Genomic DNA, 19,063 nt, shown 5'->3' on the forward strand with positions numbered 1-19,063 from the left:
TTATTTCAAATATAATGCAAAATAGTTTAAAATGAAAGTATTAATTCACTTCAATTTGAATTTCCAATTTCAAAGCAATGCTCTGAGAAAATGTTGGTAATACTTCAGATTGGGTGTTGTGTGCATTCAGTCACTTGAATGATTTATTCGGAAGACAATGTTGCCCCAGGCCACATGAGGAAACTGTGGTGCCATGTGTTTTCTAAAACAATGACATCAATTTCCAGCAAATGTAGACACTGTCGTAACATCAAGTGCAGGCATGCAGATAATTTCCTGCTGCAAGGTGAAGGTGGATCAGAGTACACCCACAAAACTGGAATTCATTAGCTGGAATGTTAAACTTACTCTTTCAATTTGCAGCATCTCTCAGTTACTACTTACATTTTTAACGTACTTAAAGAGAGTTCTCTGTCGGTTCAGTTAATATATCCACTTTCTGGCCAATAAGGGTTTCCCTGATATGATCCTTAACCTGTCTGCTGAAAGCTGATCTCAACTATAGCAATGGGCACTGGAATTGATCTCAGTTTCTCTGGTCAGGGAAGGGGAAAACACTGAAAATACATGTCCACTGAGAACAAAGGTGGGTTTTGTTGTTATGTTGTCATCGAAATGTGGAACATTTTCCATATTTTGAGATGCTCCTCTTGATGAACACACACATTAATTATGAAATTTATCATTGCATCCACGATGCCAGTTTGGCCTGATGAAGGTGGATTTGAGGATCAAGACCTCAAACTCATAACTGAAATTGTGATGAATCATTGATTCCTGGCCTGCTTTATGTTTTGGAATCTGCAGATCCAAAATGGATACCGGAAAGCACGGGAAAAGTACCACCAATGTTACCTTCGCAAAATTCTGCAAATTTAATGACAAGATATGTGGTCCAACAGCAGACAAACGTTCCCAACATCAAGACATTAATGGTAAGGACAGAGCAACTGCCCTTGACATCAAGGTACCATTTTACTGTTAGTAGAGTCAGCTTGAGACAGGAGACTATTGTAACAGATGGAATAGTTAAATATCTATCACGACAGGTTAGTCTGGAATTAAAGATCGCTGTAGCACAGTGAGCAATAAATATCTAACCGTGACATTAGAATAACATTAAGTAGAATGTACAACTAAAGAGATAATGGGAACTAACATCACTGGTTTATTTGTAGCTAGAGTGAGGTACTTTGATTAATATAGTTGGACATGCTGATAAGCTAACAGAAACATGATAAAAAAAATAATAAACCACGGACCCTGAGGTTCGGGGTCATTCAAGAATCTGGTTTCTCAGTGTCACGGTTTTTTGTTTGCAAATAAAGGACCTACTTCTTGAAGAACTCTCTGCGTCTCCTGCTGATTCTCTATATTTTCTCCACAACAAATTTAGCGCTGTGATCAGGGTCATGCAGAGACCCACCTGGAGAGAGGGCAGCAGTAACAGGGCGCTTCTTGGTCCATCGGGGACACTCCCGAGACTGACAGAATAAGGGGACCCAATAAAAAAAAGTTAGCATTTTTCCTGTGAATTTGGACTATATTCTGTTGGCTTCAAATGGTCCCTGGGGACTTGGAGGTGTGGGAACCTGCCGGAGGGGTCTCTCCGATCCAAGATCCAAAGGTGAGGGGTAAATTGCTGTTGAAGGAGACGTGGAGAATTGGTCAAGAAAACTGCGCAGTGGGGTAAGGGGTGAGTAAGAATAGAAAGTAGTAATTGTTGAGTAATAAATTCCACGTGGTATATATAAGACTCTATAGATAGGTAGGGCAGAAATATAAAACCGTATAGATAGATAGGGCAGAATAAATGAGGGGAAATTGTTTTTCTGGAAGCACTGATAGACCTGTTTAGAAAGCTGGCAGATTGGTAGTGGATGGTTAAAAGTAAAATAGCAGAGAATAGTCATAGTGTTATAGTGTTACTAGACTGTTAAATGTTTTAGATAAGGCCTGTAGGATAATTAGATTTTGGAAATGAACAAAGGGTTTGTTTAAGTAAGGCGCTTGCTGAAAGCGATTGATTTACGGTCGAATTCTTGTGTGCGTGAGTGAGAGAGAGAGACACAGACAGAGAGAGAGCAGCTGCAGCTTGCAGAATGTTTCTGTGTGTGTGTGTGACTGTGTGAGAGAGATATAGAGAGTTTATAGTTTAATCATTGTGATCTGATTTGTATGCATAATTGTTTGTTGGTGGTTAAATGTTTGTGTTTTGTTTCCCTGGAGCTCGAGATGCATGGGTATTTTGATTTTGTTTTGCACTGTAAGAATTTAAGATAGCTTTTTTTGAGAGAGAAATTTCTCAAGAAACCGTTAGTGATTGGTGCATTTTGAAGGTGCACTTATGGATTGGTTTAGGCTGAATGAATGAGAATAGGTTGTTTGTATTAACTAGCTGCAATTGAGGGCGTTTAGAAATTGATCGATTGGTAAGGGACAATTGCAAGTTATAAAGTTAGAAATTGCTTATACTATTGACAAAAGCACAAGGGACTTGAATGGTATGAGGAAGTGATTTATGAGAGCAAAGATACTACATTAGTTGGACTGAAATATATCGTAGAATGGATAAAGGGACTGCAATTGAGATACTGAGTAAGAAATTTCCAGTGGCAAGAAATGATATTGTAAAAATTTCTGAAAAATGGGAAAAAAGAACTAAGGATTTATTGACTAAATGGCCAAAAGAAGGTACCTTCGATATACATATGTGCAATGAGATGAAAGGACTAATTAAAAACTATAAGCAGAAAGATAAATCTAAAAATAGAAACCAAAAGAGGGATCAGGAGGTGGAAATATTGAAATATTTTAGGAAAGGGGGTGAGGAATGGAAGGTAGCTTGTCAGGCCCTGTGGTGACTAGGAAAGTTGCAAAAGAACAAGCTGAGCAGTTACGGGAATCCGAAAAGCAGGAATCAGCCCCCATCCTCTCTGTATCCAGATATGGATGAGTTGAATAGACCTCCTCCCTACTTGAAGGAAGGGGCATTGAAGCAGTGTCCAGTAATAAAAGGACTGTTAGATTACTTACAGTGTGGAAACAGGCCCTTCGGCCCAACAAGTCCACACCAACACGCAACCTACCCAGACCCATTCCCCTACACTCACCCCTTCGCCTAGCACTACAGGCAATTTAGTATGGCCAATTCACCTAACCTGCACATTTTTTGTTTTGGGGGAGGAAACCCACGCAGACACAGGGAGAATGTGCAAACTCCACACAGTCAGTCACCTGAGGTAGGAATTGAACCTGGGTCTCTGGTGCTATAAGGCAGCAGTGCTAACCACTGTGCCACCGTGCTGCCCATAGTTAGAATGGGATGGAAGTGCAGGAGACAAAAATGAACTGAGGGAAAGAAGAGAAAGAGAGAAAAGGGACAGGCAGGAGCAAATAGAAGCTATACAACAAGAGCTAAAACATGAAATTAGTATGCTGCGTGGGCTAAGGGAACAAAAAGCAATTGAGGAATACTCATTGCGATATGAAAGGAGGGCTGAAGAGAAAAGCAGTGTGACATAGAGCAAGCAGAAAGGGATGATGAGAAACAAGGCAAGAAAAAGGCCCCAGTACCTAAAGAATGGGAGGAATTAGAAATAGCATCGGACTCAGAGCCCGAGGGTAATTCAATGAGAAGTAGTGTCGGTAAAGGGAAAAAGAGCCAACAGGGAAGGCTGTTACCGCTCCTTATAAAAGAGGGGAGAAACCCACAATACATTCCCTGGGGAACTCAGGATCTGGAAGGGCTGAAGAATGCGCTGCCCAATTTACATGATGGAGTGGGAAAGTGGATCAGGGCTTTTGAACATGAAACCACCGGGCGGCTGCTGGCTATAGGAGACTGGAAGGCACTGCTGGTGAGGTTTGTAGGGCTCCCAAAGTTAAAGGAAATAATGGTCTGAGCCCATTTGAAAAATATGGCAGACAGTCCAATGATTGATGGAGTCAGGTTTGATCGAGTGAGACAGAATGTATGGCAGGCCTTAAGAGACTGTTATCCACCCAAAATAGACCCCCAGGCTCTGAGAGGGGATCCAATGGGAGAAAGTGAAAACCCGGCTGCCTACTTGGAAAAACAGTTAAAGAGGTGGAGGCTGGAAACAGAGAAAGACATAGAGTCTAATCAGTTGCTGACTACAATGTTCCGAAATTCCATCATTGAGGCAATGCCCTCCCACGTCAGGTAAAGGCTGGAGGAGGTGGTGGGTCTGACATCATTACTGAGCCATCAGGAATCTAGAGGTCATGTAGTTCATGCAGTTGAAAGGTTTTGAAAAGACAAAGAGAAACTGGACAGTAGGAGGAGGTGCAAAGGAAGCTGGCGCAAATGCAGCTCGAAGAGCTTAAAAAAAGACAAAGAGAAGGCTAAAAAGGTGTTGCCAGTAAAAACCAACACAGTAATCAACACTGGCATGAACCAAGTGCCGGCACAAGGGGGCCCTATAAGGTAGCCAGACAGGAGCCAGAAAGTCCCAGGTCAGCAATGGAGGTGTTTAGAGAAGCTTTCCCGCAGGTGACGTATCCGGGCCAGGGCACATTTAAACAACAGCCTAAGCAGAACTCGAGTCCCCAAGGACAAGGACGTAGGAATGGGGAACTAAGGTACATGGTAAATAATCAGGCTCGGCTGGGGGGGGGGGGCCCAGAAATGATTTGTTGGGGATGCCATCAATCAGGCCACTTTAGGAGGAATTGCCCTTATTGGACCCAGCCCTCTTTGACCTACGACGGGCCCAGATGGCGGGAATCCCCAGTGGCCACTTCCCAGATACCTACAGGCCCAGCAGGACCTGTTAACCCGTATGGGATGTGTTAGGGATGCCCTGAGAACCTGGGTGGGAAGGGGCACTACCCTGTAGTAGCATGGGAGGCTGATCAAGAATCAGTAAAACAAGTTAATATAGAAGGGCGACAGACACTGGTAATGATAGTTACTGGAGCTACATACACTTGTGAACAGCTGCAATATGCCTCTCACCATCACCTGTCAAGTAAATTTGTTAAAACTGTCGGGTTCTCAGGGAAATTACAGTTAACCCAATTTACAGCTCCAGTAAGATTAGAAATGGAAGGCAGGGAGATAGTTCTGTCAATATTAGTGTCTAAAGAGATGCCAATTAACTGGTTAGGAAGGGATGCTTTACTGGGAAATTGCCCGAGACTATTTCCCAAGGCAGAAATGGCTAACACGAGGGGTCATAGTTTTAAGCTGGTTGGAGGAAAGTGTAGAGGGGATGTCAGAGGTGAGTTCTTTACACAGAAAGTTGTGAGAGCATGGAATGTGTTGCCAGCAGTAGTTGTGGAAGCAAGGTCATTGGGGACATCTAAGAGACTGCTGGACATGCATATGGTCACAGAAATTTGAGGGTGCATACATGAGGATCAATGGTCGGCACAACATCGTGGGCTGAAGGGCCTGTTCTGTACTGTACTGTTCTATGTACAGTTAGAGGTAAGATTGGAGTGCACAGAGCAGGGCTTGGTCATAGAAAAGGCCAATACACAATTAATGATGCAAGAAGTTAAAGATGTTAATGTTTATTGGAAAAGGGGATATAGCAAGTGATATTCAAGACGTTTGGGGGATGTGGGAAGCAGTAGTGTTGATGATGTGGACTAAAGCAAGACCCACCTAAGTCTGAGCTGCACTGTACAGTGATATTTGATGAGTCTCAGGATGAGGTGTTAGAGAGGCAGTGGCAGCAGGAAGTCACTGCTCCACATTTGAGAAGTGAAGCAATAGTATTAGGGGAGCAGGGAGTGATCCTGCAAATAGAGAGAAATGCGCTCCTGGAAAAGTGGTACAGAGTACCAGGTGCTGCACCACATGTAACCTTAGTGGTAAATAAGGGATATCAATCTAAAGACTTAGGACCTATGCCCAGGCATGTAGAAACAGTTAGGGAATGGCATATGCTCACGACAGGGGTTTGAGAATCTAGGGATGGCAGCTACATTAAAATCCTAGCATGCTGCAACTTGACAGGGAATCCTGCCAGTGACAGTGCAAAAAGATGATCAATATGGTAATGAGCAATTGGATGCATTACTAGCCATTTTGTGGTCACAGCATGATACAGATGTGGGGAGAGTGAAATCAGCTAGCCCAGTGGAAATAAGGTTGAAACCAGGAGCTGGGACAGTAGTGACATTTCTGACGAATGAAGTTATCCCAAGGTTTGGTATACTGTTGGAAATGATTTCAGACAATGGATCTACCTTCATTCAGAAAGTAGTTAAATTGGTGCTGCAGTCTTTGAGAATCAAATAGAGGTTTGGGTGCGTATATCATCCCCATTCACAGGGTATGTTGGAAAGGATTAATGGGACATTGAAAGCCAAATTAAACAAGAACTGCGCAAGCACCAACTTTAATTGGGTTGATGCGCTGCTGCTGGTGCTAATGAGTTATCGTATGCAGACTAATCGCATGACCAATCTAACACTGCATGAGATGCTCACAGGTAGACCTATGCCAGTGCCCAGGTGGAGAGGCCCATACGAAGGGCCTAGCTTGGAGTGGTTAAGCTTAGAACTTAAGCAATATATTCGGCAGCTAGCTATGATGCATGAGACTATCCACCAGCAGGAAAGACAAAGGGAACCGACACCTGTCAATGAGGAAGGACCTATTAAACACGGGGATTGGGTGTATGTGTGGGTTTTTCGAAAACGCTGGAATGAGCCGAGAAGAGAGGGACCTTTCGTAGTGACTAACGCATCACCTACCACCATCCAAGTGGAAGGACAACACATATGGTACCACCTTAATCATTGTACTAAAGCTCTCCCACCAGCACAAACTAACTCTAACACTGAGGTAAGTGGAGCTGAGGCTGAGGAACTTGGACACGGGCAGGGCACACAAGAGGCTAGTACCCCTCAGCAGGGTTCCGAACAAGGTACGGGCGAAGTTCTTGGGGATACTGATCATTCTAGAAATGATTGTGATGGAGATGTGGAGCATAGTTCTCCTGGCAGTGGGGATGGGGAAGATATGGGGGATGCCCATGATACCCCCCTCTCTGATGCCAGGCCTGCATATTCAGACTTGGAGACCATTCGTTTGGCAGACTTAGATTAGTAATGCCAGGGTCGCTCAGGCTGGGGGAGGCAAAGACATATTAGAAGTGCAGTCCTTGCTGCCCTAACATGGGTATGCACCCGTGACAATCACTGGTATCAATGGGCAAACTATACGGCCATAATGATGGCTAGATAGGACTGTTTCTTGTGTACTAACGCAACCCCCTCATACTACATTGTCCCTATGCCCTATAACTTGACCACCTGTACTCAATGGCATTTGCAGCACTCTAGCCGACCTCTTAACCCGGATGATTCATCAACTTACAGGCGATCCCATTGCCCGTTTTGGTGACTCCTATTTCAGGTGTCTACGTTCTATCAGCAGGATGACGTGGGCAGGTAGCAACCCCATGGTCCACCAATAAGACAAATTACATGTTCCCCGTGATTGCTTTCAGGATACAGGAAGGGTTGAGTTTTGAATGCCTTCAGTGAAATGGCTCCACACCAGTAGGCTATTTTAAGGATCTTTGCTGGAATACGATTGAACTCAAGGTGGACAGCACATTTGGGGCTGTTTTAAATTCTCAACGTGTCTCACTGGCAGATACTTGGTGGCTGTGTGGTAAGAAAGGAGGGTTGCGCCCGACACTGCCCGCTGATTGGAGTGGCAGCTGTGCCCATGTAATGCTCCTACATGAGGTAGTTATATAACCACACATGTAGTTTGATGCTACGTCACAGTCAGCTTTGCACCGAACTAAGCAACAGTAAGTCCCTGATCTAACGATTCGGATTGACAGCATAGGACAGCAAAGAGATATTCCTAATGAGTTTAAGGCCCACAATGAGATTGCTGCAGGCTGGGAAGCTCTCATTCCAGTGATAGGGGTTAGCAAGAATGCTGAATGGATTAATTACATTTATGACAACCAGCAGAGATTTAAAAATTATACTGACGATGCCCTTGTGACCTTGGGAGAACAACTGGATGCTACTACTAAAATGACATGGCAAAACAGACAGGCCTTAGATTGGATACGAGCAGAAAAAGGCAGGGTTTGTGTGATGTTTGGGGAACATTGCTGTACCTTTATACCTAACAACACTAGCCTTGGGGTATCTTTTCCTAAAGTGATGGAAAAACTAAAGAATCTAAGACAGGAGCTAAAAGACAATGCAGGGTTTGGTCATCAGGCTTTTGATTGGTTGAATAATATATGAGGGTCTTGGGGATCCTGGTTTGTCAGGATTGGTCTGATTGTGGGTGGGGTTTTGCTTGTTGTTGCCTTCATTTTTTGTTGTGCTTTACCTTTTATTAAGTCCTTTTTAGTTTGTGTCACTACACGGCAACTTGTGATCATTTCAGCTACCCCAGGAAATGCTTACTCCTTTGATGGAACCCCACTGCTCTATTATTATGATCTAACAACCACCGCAGTGCAAGGAATATGTCCATGTGGGGATGTCAATGATACTTCTGAAGAACACGAGTATCCTAGATTGTGAGGGATCTTGGGTCTTTTTTCCTCTTCTGGTTATTGGAGGACAGGATTTTGGCCCAAGGGACCCCAGGAATGGAGGAAGAAACATTTAAGTCTCAAACTCCAAAGATTATTTAGTCCGTGTTGAGTCCTATATTGTTTGTATTGGGCACAAGAGAGGCTGAGCTTATTATCTTCTTTCTCTGGGTGAGACCAGTAGGTCTCAAAGGGGGAGGAATATGGAAAATAAAGAACATGAAAGCATGGGAAGGGTTAAAGCATGAAGACCACTGGCAATCTCTGTTCTGTGGAAACAGGTTGGGATAACCATAGTGGAACATTCTTACACAAATTAGCAGAGTAAGGTTAAGGCTGAAAGGTCACTTTGGTGAGATGAGATAACACAAATAATAAAGCAAGTTTCTCTATTAAGTTTTATTATGACAGGGTTAGGACAATAAATATTTGGGACATGACATTTAAGTATCTAATTTATAGTTAGTAGAGTCAGCTTGAGACAGGAGACTATTGTAACAGATGGAATAGCTAAATATCTGTCATGACAGGTTAGTCTGGAATTGAAGATCACTGTAGCAATAAGTATCTAACTGTGACATTAGAATAACATTAAGTAGAATGTACAACTAAAGAGATAATGGGAACTAACATCACTGGTTTATTGTGTAGCTAGAGTGAGGTAGTTTGATTAATATAGTTGGACATGCTGATAAGCTAACAGAAACATGATAAAAAAAATATAAAAACTCCACGGACCCTGAGGTTCGGGGGCATTCGAGAATCTGCTTTCTCAGTGTCATTGTTTTTTGTTTGCAAATAAAAGACCTACTTCTTGAAGAACTCTCTGCGTCTCCTGGTGATACTCGATATTTTCTCCACAACAGTATCTCCCGTGCTAACAGCACTGTGAATGTACCTACACCACGTGGACTGCACTAGTTCATGAAATTGGTTCACTACCACCTTCCCAAGAGCAACTGGGGCAAATAATAAGTGGTGGCTTAGCCTGTGATGCCCACATCCTGTGAAAGAATGAAAAAGAAACATTCGAAACCAACTCTGCTGGGCAGGACATGTTGGTCCTATTCCTGACATCATAAAGCTACAGCAGGAAATTCCTTGGAGGGCAGTGGGAGCGTTGCCCTCGGAACATTGCTGAAATGGTCAGACATCCTTGCTGATTCATGGGGATCCTTGGCGTATAACTAATAAAAATGGATTTGGGAGGCACCAAACCCATCTCCACACTTTGTTGGGAACATGCAGAGTAAGTAAAGGCATTGGTGAGAGTTCACAATCCTCCCAACAAGTTGTCCACCTGCACCTCTGCGCTCCCCGCATATGGCTGAGTCTGCGGATCATGCATTGACCTTAGCTACCTCAGAATCCAGTGGAAGCAAATGATCCTCAGTGCTGATTATAATCAAAAGGCCACCATAGCATTACACTCTGACCTCAAAATTAACCTTCTCATTCATCCCATTCACATTCCTTCAGTCAACACTGAATTGGGAGAAAGAATAAATAAAACTCAGTTCAGAACCACTTGACTATTATATAAGTCAATGCTGCAAATGAAGTAGGAACAACTTGTTTCTGAGTTTTCTTACAGCTCATGTATTGAAATGCCTTCTTAAGTGTTCAATATCTTCTATCCAATCAGTATCATTATGTCAAATATTATCATCAAACTACATTTTACATATTTCCTTCAATTTCCTTCCAGGAGTCTTCATAGAAGACATGAAAAGGAAAGCCCACTACTTTAATTTAAATACCAACATTGCCTTACCTATTCTGCTGAAGCTATGGAACACAGCAAATTGGTGCTATCTCTACTGTGATTGTAGTCTAGGCCTAAGGAATTGCCACTTTTGACTTTTAAAAGCAAGTGTGTTTCTCTTGCAGGGAGGCTGCAATATTACTGCAATTTGAAACGTGCAAAATGGGACACAGACTAATTGAATTTGGTTTGCAAAGTACTGCTGGAGATGCGGCACTCCCTAGATGTTAGGATTGATGCAGTGGCAGCACTCCTGCCTCAGAGATAGAAGATTAGGTGTTTAAGGCCCATTCCAGGGCATAGCTCATAATCCTGACTGGTATTTTAGTGCAACACTTCGAAAATACTGTGATTTGAAAAGATGTGGAATCAAAGTCTACTTGTGCTTGGAGGTTGTGATGATTCTGAGAGAAGCAGGATGTCATGTTTGCTAGTTAGCTCTTGAGTGAGGTAGCTGATATTCTTTAGTTGGTTATCTACTTATCTATTTTATCTATTTAGTTGGTTGTCTACTTATTTCTGATTATTGCTATCTGTGGGAGTCTGCTTATTAACAACACTATGTAAATTGTTACAATATCTCAGACTCAGACAGTTTGGGTTCTGTGCTTATTTGCTATTACTGTTACATTACACAAGCATAGCTGACTGATTGAACATTCACACTGACTTCATTGCATTAAGCAGAGAATGACAGGAAGTGAGGACTTTTGCATAGGAGCATAGTGTGTGATGTCATGCATATATCTTAAAGACAGAACTGTTTGGTTTCAAATCTATGCAATAGACAATAAATCTTTTGTTCAAAAAAAAAGATGAATACTTGGTCATGGTGGAAAATATAGATCAGACTAATCACAACATTCTCATATGTTTCCATTGGTATCTGTTCTGCAGAAGCCAGATACTTTATGACCAGCGAACTGTCTCCTGATTGACAGTGCTCCATTAAGGTAAACACAGCAAAAATGATCAACTTTGAGATTAGTATGATGCAGTTATTTTATCTGTAAATGTTGCCAGGCTGTTCAGAATTGCAGTCAAAAACTGTGGCGCTGGAAAAGCCCAAGTGGCAGGAGAGTCAACGTTTCGGGCATAAACCCCTTCACCATGAAATCAGGAATGTGTGTGTGTGTTTGTGTTGGGGTGGGCGAGGGGGTGACCTTGCTCCTTGGATGCTGCCTGACTGGCTGTGCTTTTCCAGCTTTTGACTCTGATCTCCAGCATCTGCAGTCCTCACTTTCTCCTGTTTAGAATTGCTGCTTGATCAGACTTGTCCATGTTTTTGCCCTCTTATTTTTCCATTTAGTGCCACTGGATTCAATCATAGGGTCATGGAGTCATAGAGATGTATAGCACGGAAACAGAATGGGTTGGATTATTTTCAATCATTGACCAAAGGATTTTTGCACTAGTTGAGATCAACTTACCTCACACAACATTGCTGTGTAAAATTCTAGCTTGATATGTAGCTCATGCCACACTGTAAGTACAATTCTGGCCAAAGATACACCTGAATTCTGTGACTTTCAATTCATGCAAATTAGGAGCCAGAGAGGCCATTCAGTCCTGCTCCAGAATTCAACAAAATTATTACCAAGGATGAAATAGCAAGGCATCTAGATAGAAATTGTCCCATTGGGCAGACGCAGCATGGGTTCATGAAGGGCATCCTTTTGGAATTCTATGAAGGCATTACGAGCAAGGTGGACAACAGGGACCGAGTAGATGTGGTGTACATAGATCTCCAAAAAGCCTTCAATAAGTTGCTGCACAAGAGGCTTCTGCATAAGATAAAGATACAATTATAAAGATAAAGATACAAAGGATTGTGAGACTTTGCAGAGGAACATAGATACATTGAATGAGTGGGCAAAGGTCTGGCAGATGGAGTACAATGTTAATAAATGTGAAGTCATACATTTTTGTTGGAGTAACAGTAAAAAGGATTATTATTTGAATGGTAAGAGGTTGCAGCTTGCTGCTATGCAGAGGGACCCAGATGTCCTTGTGCATGAATCACAGAAGGTTGATCTGTAGGTACAAAGGGTAATTAGGAAGGCAAATGGAATTTTCACCTTCATTGCTAAACAGATTGGGTGTCAAAACAGGGAGGTTATGTTGCAGCAGTATAGAATGCTGGTGAGGCCACACCTGGAGTACTGCGTGCAGTTTTGATCTCCTTACTTGAGAAAGGAGGTACTGGCACTGGAGGGGATGCAGAGGAGGTTCACTAGGTTGATTCTGGAGTTAAGGGGTTTGCCTTATGAGGAGACACTGAGTAGACTGGGATTATATTCATTGGAATTTAGAAGCATGAGGGAGGATCTTATAGAAACATATAAAATTATGAAGAGAATAGATAAGATAGGCAAAGAAGATGTTTCCACCGACAGGTGAAACAAGAACAAGAAGGCATAGCCTCAAAATTAGGGGGAGCAGATTTAGGACTGAATTAAGAAGGAACTTCTTCATCCAGAGGATTGTAAATCTATGGAATTCCCTGCCTAGTGAAGTAGTTGATGCTACTTCAGTAAATGTTTTTAAAGCTAAGATAGATTTTTTTTGAATAATAGAGGGATTAAAGGATATAGTGAGAGGGCAGCTAAGTGGTGCTGAGTCCATGAAAAGATCAGCCATGATCTTATTGAATGGCGGAGCAGGCTCGAAGGACCAGAAGGCCTACTCCTGCTCCTTGTTCTTATGTTCTAAGATCATGGCTGATCTGATTACTCCACGTTTTTGCCAACCCCAGATAACCTTTCACCCCATTGCTTACCACAAATCTATCTAGCTCTGGCCTAAAAAATATTTAGATTCTGTTTCCGCTGCCTTTTAGGTTCCAAAGACACATGACTCTCTGAGAAAAAGGTTCCCTTTATCTTAGTCATAAATGGGGAAAAGCCAAGAAACATCTGTGCAGTAAATTTGGATTCTACGAAGAATGAGAAAGTAGAAGACAGTGTAATGACTCTCAATTTCAATTGACAGTGAAGGGGAAACTGGAAGAAGATAGTACATCTGGAACTGAGAAGCAGCATGAGAGTTCAGTTCAGAAGAACAGTGGTCATAATAATATTGGCAAACCAGGGATAGAAACATTGATGTTTAATTGCAATCATCAAAACTCAAGGAAAGGATGGAGGAGCTATAAAACCAGGTACATAACAGCAAAGATAGTGTTTTAATAAGTGAATAATTACCTGTTTGAACATGCAAGCCATCATGTTATCAAATGAAATTATGATATAATTCTTCTAAAAAATATAAATCAAAGCAAGCACATGCATTTATTTAATCATTTATTTAAATAACCACATAGGAATGTTTTTAAAAATTGTTAAATATCAAGAATTTCCCATAGCAACACCATTTATTCTTTAAGTACATAGCAATTACAATGTGACACATATTTATTCACCTAACTTGTTATAACCTAACACACCAAATGACTAAAATAATATTCCAGCCATGTTTAGCAACATGCTTGGAATTCTCAAATATTTTTTAGAATCTATTCATGAGATTAAATTAAATAGGTTTAGAAATATATATCATAAACATTCTTTTTTTCTGTTTTTCCCTCTCCCCACTTCTCTTAAGGATGCTGATTGATGCTGGATGAATCGATGGTTGCTGGCTGTCCTCATGGCATCTCACTCAGTTTTTCATCATTAGCCCAGATAGCGAACACTAGCAAACTGCCTAATTGTAGAAAGTATTAGAACTGACATTCACATTTGCATGCATTTTCCAGCAGAATTTGCTGGATACACTCAGGATCATGAATCAGAACTGCATTTTTACTCTTCCCCAACCAAGTGAAATAAAAGTCATTTGAAGCTGCCCAACCGACTGCAATCAAACTGAATCAAATCAGCACAGATTGGAGATTATACTTCGGGGTGTTCTGGTTTGTACAACAAACTCACCATTGGTTAGGTATTGCCTTTACCTTTCACAGGTAACTCCTAAACATCATTTTATTGTGCAGAATACTGGGCATTGGTCTTCAAATAGTTTTCTACCCATGAGTTAGAGTTTTCACCGAGTTAGAAAAGTATTGATCTTTAGGAGCATTATTCCATTGATTACTTATCACATTGGATCTGATCATTTCATTTGTATTATTAATCAAAACAGAATCAACATTCAATTAAGAAATGAAACATTAAAAAAAATTGTTATATAAAACAATACAAGATGATTTATTTAGCACCCTTTAAAAAAGTTCTGTTGGTCTGTATTAGAATGATTATGCTTCAGTCTGGGTGCTCCAATCACAATGTGTCTTATACAATCATTACTGAAGAATATGGTGGAAATTAAATGTATTTCAACTTTTGCAATAACGTCTTCAAAACAGCACAGCATCCAGCCTGTGCAATTGTTCCATAACTGAAACTCAAAAGAATTTGAACATTTAGCATTATTTTTATAGAAGATAACCTTACTTTATGAAAATTCCTCAACTTACTAAGCTTATCTGGGAAATAACAGAATGCATGTTTATGAAGCAATGCTCCTTCCCAGTAAGCAGCCCTTATTAAGTGGTTTGGGTGGTTTGGATGAAATATAGCATATCTGCAGGGCATACATTCAGTCCACCAGCAGAGTACTGATCAGCTCTTGAAGAACTAAAATGTGGCTACAATTCCCATCCCCTGCACTGATGTTTTGGTGGAATTAAATAATGTGAAGATATACTATGCTCCTTTCTCACCCATTACAAAGTGACTGATTTCTCTCAGAAGCTGACAGCATAATTTGTGATCAATGCAAGTGAAGGAAATAGCTTTCCTGCATTTGGAACAACAGAGGCATCTGACTTAGGGCTGGGAGCAGTCGATAAACCTTCACTGGCATTTCAGAGGCTATCATTATTGTTGTGCTACAAGTGAATGAAACCCTATACAAACCTACGTAATCCTCTAATAAAGTCCTTTGTGATTTTGAACAACTTTATCAAATTTCTTAATCTTGAAGCAAAATAGCTTCCGACTTGGAAAGTCTAAAATAAAAACTAGGAACACTGGAATCAAACAGCACATCAGGCAACGTCTGAGCAGAGACACATTTCAGGTCAAATGGCCTTTCATCAGAACTATGTCCCAGTTTTGATAAAAACTCATTGACCTGAAATGTTAACTCTGCTTCTCTCTGCAGACCCTGCCTGAGCACTTGCAGCTTTCTGTGTTTTTATTTCTTTTAATGATCTTTGTTCTAAGGAAGGCAAACCAGTTTCTCCATATAATTGAAAGAAATCTCTTTAGGGCTTTCTTGCAGGCCCAGAATTGAATACAGCGTACCCACCTGAAGCCTAATCAGTGTTATTTAAGAGTTTAAGCATAATCTCCTTGCTTTTGATTAATAAAGCTAAGGATCCCATTGACCCTTTTTGGAATTTGTTCTCACACCTTCAAAGTTTTTTAATGCAAAATTCTCAATTCTCTTATTCCCACAATCCTTTAGAACCACACCATTGACTTTATAGTGCCTCTCACTACCCGTCCTACTAAAACATATCAGTTCATATTCCCTTTGTTAAATTTCATCTGCCATGAGTCTGGCTGTATCATTAATCTCTCTATATCATAATGGGGATAGGAAAACCTTACACCCTTTTTACAAATCAGACTTTTTAAAGAGCAGGACCTCTCACCCAACACCGAATCCATTTGAAATATTCAAATCAGACCCTATAGCAGTCAGAGGAGTTCAATTATGATTTTGATGGCGAAGTGTGTGAAATAAAATGCAGTTTCTTGGTGTCGGTTGCCTGCTTGGAAAAGTTACGCTTTTGCTTTAAAAAGATTTTTGTTGAATCAGGTGGAGTTGCTGAACTGCCCTGACACCGTTTCCATCACTAGCTCTGAGTTCTTTCTGAGCAGACCTCACATACGGGCGCAGTTGCAAACGGATTCACCAAACTGGTAAATGCAGGAAGTGCTCCCTTGGCAGCCACCGCCCACTTAAAAATTTAGCCGTGACATTAGCCTGAAAATAATTCAATGACGTGGCCTTGGGGCAGGTCCATCAGATGAGAAAGAGAAAAACAATTGGGCTTTTAATCCTCCAAAGGTGTATAATGCAGGTTATCAAAAGTCATATGGTTTAAAATGATTTATAAACAAAGAATGGTGTGGTCTCCAAGGACTATAAAATAGAAACTGGCTCTCAAAACCTTGCCTTGTTGGAATTTCAAAATAAATGTGGCAACAGATTATAGTTTTACCCAAAGTGTCATGAATGCAAAAGGTTACCAACATATCACGCAGCTGGAATTTTGGTAAAGAGACTGATGATTCTGATTGCTCTGGTTATTATATTTCAAACCCCACAAACACGCCTCACTTGCTTGGCCACACCAAGTTTTCCTCATTCTCGCTGTGTGCCGCGAGGTGGAATATCTGGCCTAAGCAGCTTCTTTCCCTTTGTGGCAGGAAGGAAATCACTGACACTGTCCCAAACTCAATTGATTCCCATGTTTCCTCAGCACTGACAAAGTAAAAGCGTGCAGCTCAGTCTGAAGGAAGTGATAGTGGAGGACTCAGGAGAGGGAAATTGTACTAATAAAGAGATCCACGTTGACGATGACTTCCACTGACCACAAATTTGTATGTTTGGCCATTTTCCAAAATCTCAGCCATAAATACAATTTTCTGAAGAATTCATTTGCCAATTTTACATTTAGGTAATCAAGAAATGACACATATAATGCAAAAGTAAAGCTAACCTATGGTGCTCTGTTGGGGCAGGGTATCATTCAGCTGACTTGGTGCAATCAATGCAAAGTGGAATGCTGGAAGCTAAACCACATCATTCCTGGTATTATGGAAAAGGAGCGAAAATGGAGCATGCTGGCTCCTCCCAAAAAATCTGGTCTAGATGTGGCATAGGGAACCACCATCTTTTTAAAGTGGTTTCAGGGAACATATTATTCAATTTGATGTTTCAATAGAATTCCAACTGAGGCCAGCCAATTTAACACACTGTAGGGCAATAAAATAGAAACTGGCTCTCAAAACCTTGTCTTGTTGGAATTTTAACGATAAATGTGGCAATAGATTATTGTTTTTTAGATTACATTACAGTGTGGAAACAGGCCCTTCGGCCCAACAAGTCCACACCGACCCGCCGAAGCGCAACCCACCCATACCCCTACATTTACCCCTTACCTAACACTATGGGCAATTTAGCATGGCCAATTCACCTGACCTGCACACCTTTGGACTGTGGGAGGAAACCGGAGCACCCAGAGGAAACCCACGCAGACATGGTGAGAATGTGCAAACTCCACACAGCTAGTCGCTTGAGGCGGGAATTGAACCCGGGTCTCAGGCGCTGTGAGGCAGCAGTGCTAACCACTGTGCCACTGTGCTGCCCACCAAAGAGTCATTTATGCAAATGGTTACCAATATATCACACAGTTGGAAGTTTTGGTAAAGAGACTGATGATTCTGATAATTCTGCTTGTTATATTTCAAACCCCACAAACATATCTCACTTGGCCACATTGAGTTTTCTATATTATCATTGTATGCCATGAATGGGAACTCTTCATACTTGGTTTGGATATCTGTCTCAATAAACACAGAATCCATTTGTCCTCTTGCTAGATTTATTAGTGGAAGACCTGAATGAAGAAATGCTAATGAGACATTCTCAGTGTATAACCAGCAAGTCTTGCGTTTGCAAGAAGCTACACTATCCTTAAGGCATAAAAGATCAGGGGTGATAAAGAGATTCTACAGGACTAGTTGATGATTACTATTTTTATCTAAAATCAGAATGCAAAGTGACTATTATCACTCACTTTGAGTTACAGATCCCAAAAAGAAACATGTTTTGAAAGTTAACTTTAATTTCTGTCCCTCAGCAATCTGCAGTATATGATAAGATTGAATTTATAATTGTAATCATTATTGACTTCCTGATCCTCAGGCAAGTAATTGTTGGAACTTAGCTACAAAGTGGACTGGGAAAAGAAGAACCAATAATATTGTCATCATCATGTTCTGTTTAGTCCACATTTATCAATTCAGACCAGCATTGGTTGAGAGCCAAGGTATGACCCCTCCCCTAGATAGATGGGAAAACAAAGAATGCGTGAAAAGGAAGTGGGTTTTAACCATGACAATAGAATCTTCCATTTGGTGTACTCTATCTTTCACAGCTTGTCTATTATGTTATTATCATCACTGTTGTTTTTAAGTAGGATTCTGCTGTTTTGTTATTATTTTGATAGGCTAATTGCGGTCAGGGTATTACTTAAGATCCAAAGTGTAGTCCAATCCAAGGAGTAAATATTGTGGACTTGGGTAGTTAAGATTTGACTGCCAGTCTCTGGAAATGCCAGTCTCCTCGTGTGGTAATGTTGCTGCTAAATTGGTTTATGTTGTTCCTCTGCAGCATGTCGCTTCCTCCTGGACTGCAGCCCATCAAAACTAAGTGACTTTTTCAATCTTCTGTATTCTACGTCACTGAGGGATACAGAGCAGCGAGATGGATTCTGTCGTCTGTACTTAATGCTCTCGATTATGGCATCTTTAATCAACTGTTCGGAAGAGGAGATAAATACTTCAGTCTTTTAAATGCTTGGCAACGACGATGTAATTGATTAGATATTGAAACGTAACAGATCTAATTAAGCAGTCAGGTTTTACTTGATCAGTAAAGTGGACATGTCCATTGTGAGGGGTAAGTGTTGTGGGCATTGATGAATATTATTTTACCACAGTCTTAC

General features: G+C 41.1%; 1 protein-coding gene and 1 long non-coding RNA gene across 6 annotated transcripts in view; one reads left to right on the forward strand and one right to left on the reverse strand.

Annotated features, from left to right (window-relative positions):
• The first annotated feature begins 322 nt into the window (after nt 1–322).
• On the forward strand, nt 323–13,472 carry LOC140479790 (uncharacterized). Its single transcript, XR_011961121.1, has 3 exons — nt 323–586; nt 808–935; nt 13,309–13,472. It is a non-coding gene; the product is annotated as an uncharacterized lncRNA (long non-coding RNA).
• The window catches only part of LOC140479789 (cytosolic phospholipase A2-like), a 141,234-nt gene continuing 135,636 nt past the window's right edge, over nt 13,466–19,063 (reverse strand). For all 5 annotated transcript variants that reach the window (XM_072573954.1, XM_072573956.1, XM_072573955.1 and 2 more), the window contains one exon: nt 13,466–18,874. In XM_072573954.1, the coding sequence (XP_072430055.1) occupies nt 18,701–18,874 (174 nt within the window). In that variant the 3' untranslated portion in view covers nt 13,466–18,700. The remainder of the gene's footprint in view (nt 18,875–19,063) is intronic.

Source organism: Chiloscyllium punctatum, chromosome 7 (assembly GCF_047496795.1).
Source record: "Chiloscyllium punctatum isolate Juve2018m chromosome 7, sChiPun1.3, whole genome shotgun sequence".
In the NCBI taxonomy this organism is placed as follows: domain Eukaryota; kingdom Metazoa; phylum Chordata; class Chondrichthyes; order Orectolobiformes; family Hemiscylliidae; genus Chiloscyllium; species Chiloscyllium punctatum.